The following is a 2,516-nucleotide window of genomic DNA, read 5'->3' on the forward strand; positions in this document are numbered from 1 at the left end:
TTTTGCCTGTGTCAGGTGTGAATAACTCAGCTATGTGGCCATTCACAATTCCTAACATGAACAGCTTGCGTTGTGTACGCCTCGCTGCTGGTATCAGGTCACAATTAACACTTATGTTACCAATTCGCAGGATATGGACGCAGAAAACGATGCTTGATGAGGGATGCCCCAGGAACCTTCGATCCAGCCAGCACCTCCAAGTCATCCGGGTGCATGAGATTGCTATGTCTTGAATCTGCGTCCGTAAGTGGAATGGCCTGTATTGAAATTTGCCAATCTACAGTACCAGCCTTGCAAAAAACCCGGTCACGTCTAATGAGGCCATTTTCAGAGATGTGATGAACATCTGCACTCTATTAGACTTCGAGTGCCGTTTTCCGCTCTCATCTCAATCGGCTGCCAAAGCAACGCCGGGTTTGCAAACCCCTCGTAGATGTACGATCGCTTCAAAGCAAATTATTTGCCGCCGGCATGAGTCACGTGAAGATAACAAACACCACACTTCCAAGAGTACGCAAGACGAGTGTGAACACAACCAAAGAGCAGGGAGGGAGCAGACGAGTTCATGGTCGACTTGGGAGTACTCGCTGCCGAAGTCGAACGTGGTCGTGTGGGATGGAACCAGGCGTTTGCCACGCATTGCCAGCCGCGACGGCGCTGGTGGCCGAGGCGTTGAACCGCACGGGATGTTTTGAGTGCGTGGTGCCGCAAGGGACGTTCTTGGTGTGGGCCAAGATGACGGCTGCGTTGCCGATGTCGTCGGAGGAGGTGGTGCAGCGGCTGCGGGACGACGCGCAGGTCAGCGTCGTGCCGGGTTCGGAGAAGTTCTTTGGTCCCGCCGCGTCCGGGTACATTCGCATCAGCTGCGCGACCGACATGGAGCGTCTATACGAGTCGATGGAGCGCATCTCGGCGTGGTGCAAGACAGTAGGCCACAAGCTGCCGGCTTTGAAGAGGCAAGGGTCGCTGACCGTCTCGGTCGGGAGACTGGAGCGCCAAAAGTCGATCAAAGGGTCGGTGCAGAAACCCACGTTGCAGCGGTTTGTCGACTCGATCATTCGTCGCGTCCTGCCGTCGCTTCCTCGACACACAGCAATGGCTTAAGTCGCCAACAGTTCATTGGAAAACTAACGTATTCAATATTTACACTTCGCTCTGCATGTGGGTGGTCGATTGATTTTGTCTGGCGATCCGCGTGCCGATAGCGGAGCTCCTCATGGAGTTGCGAAGTTCGACTTGAAATCGCCGTCCCAAGGTGGCATGCAACGGCACATCGTTCCGTGCAAAGGAAGGCGACATCCAGGTGCATCCTACCTGCGTTTCGTCCGATGCTTGCCATTGGAAGGGCATTGACATCCAAGAAAGCCAACATTTGTATTGGTGCGAGCGTAAGCATTCGGGAGGCTTCAGTCAGTGGCTGACATCGTATCGACCAAACCTTGCGAGGATCTGAACATGTTTTCGAACAGCTTCAAAAGAAGTCGACCAAGCACATATCGGGGTCATCGAACAACACTGGGACCAAACTTTCCAGTGGTGGTGTGCGACGGCGCTGGTGGCCGAGGCGTTGAACCGCACGGGATGTTTTGAGTGCGTGGTGCCGCAAGGGACGTTCTTGGTGTGGGCCAAGATGACGGCTGCGTTGCCGATGTCGTCGGAGGAGGTGGTGCAGCGGCTGCGGGACGACGCGCAGGTCAGCGTCGTGCCGGGTTCGGAGAAGTTCTTTGGTCCCGCCGCGTCCGGGTACATTCGCATCAGCTGCGCGACCGACATGGAGCGTCTATACGAGTCGATGGAGCGCATCTCGGCGTGGTGCAAGACAGTAGGCCACAAGCTGCCGGCTTTGAAGAGGCAAGGGTCGCTGACCGTCTCGGTCGGGAGACTGGAGCGCCAAAAGTCGATCAAAGGGTCGGTGCAGAAACCCACGTTGCAGCGGTTTGTCGACTCGATCATTCGTCGCGTCCTGCCGTCGCTTCCTCGACACACAGCAATGGCTTAAGTCGCCAACAGTTCATTGGAAAACTAACGTATTCAATATTTACACTTCGCTCTGCATGTGGGTGGTCGATTGATTTTGTCTGGCGATCCGCGTGCCGATAGCGGAGCTCCTCATGGAGTTGCGAAGTTCGACTTGAAATCGCCGTCCCAAGGTGGCATGCAACGGCACATCGTTCCGTGCAAAGGAAGGCGACATCCAGGTGCATCCTATCTGCGATGCTTGCCATTGGAAGGGCATTGACATCCAAGAAAGCCAACATTTGTATTGGTGCGAGCATAAGCATTCGGGAGGCTTCGGTCAGTGGCTGACATTCCACAACGTTGGGTGGCTCTAAGTGGTTAACTACTCGCTCGAGATTCCCGTGAACTCAGTGTAGGACATCCAATATCAAGTACTAGTACGTGACATGCATCATCATCTTCGCGCGTTGTTGCCTCCCCGTCATGACCCTTGTGGTGCTTCAACGAAAAGGTCAACTTGTATGAATTGGGACCAAGCAATTCGCCAGTCGTGGCTT

At 54.7% G+C, this 2,516-nt stretch overlaps 1 protein-coding gene across 1 annotated transcript; it reads left to right on the top strand.

Annotated features, from left to right (window-relative positions):
- The first annotated feature begins 249 nt into the window (after window positions 1-249).
- H310_09350 (hypothetical protein) lies at window positions 250-2,010 on the top strand. Its single transcript, XM_008875399.1, has 2 exons — window positions 250-945; window positions 1,850-2,010. Exons 1-2 carry the CDS (start codon window positions 472-474, stop codon window positions 1,997-1,999), a joined length of 624 nt encoding a protein of 207 aa, XP_008873621.1. The 5' UTR covers window positions 250-471; the 3' UTR covers window positions 2,000-2,010.
- Window positions 2,011-2,516: the final 506 nt, after the last annotated feature.

This window comes from Aphanomyces invadans (assembly GCF_000520115.1).
Source record: "Aphanomyces invadans strain NJM9701 unplaced genomic scaffold supercont1.20, whole genome shotgun sequence".
Taxonomy (NCBI): Eukaryota; Oomycota; class Saprolegniomycetes; order Saprolegniales; family Verrucalvaceae; genus Aphanomyces; species Aphanomyces invadans.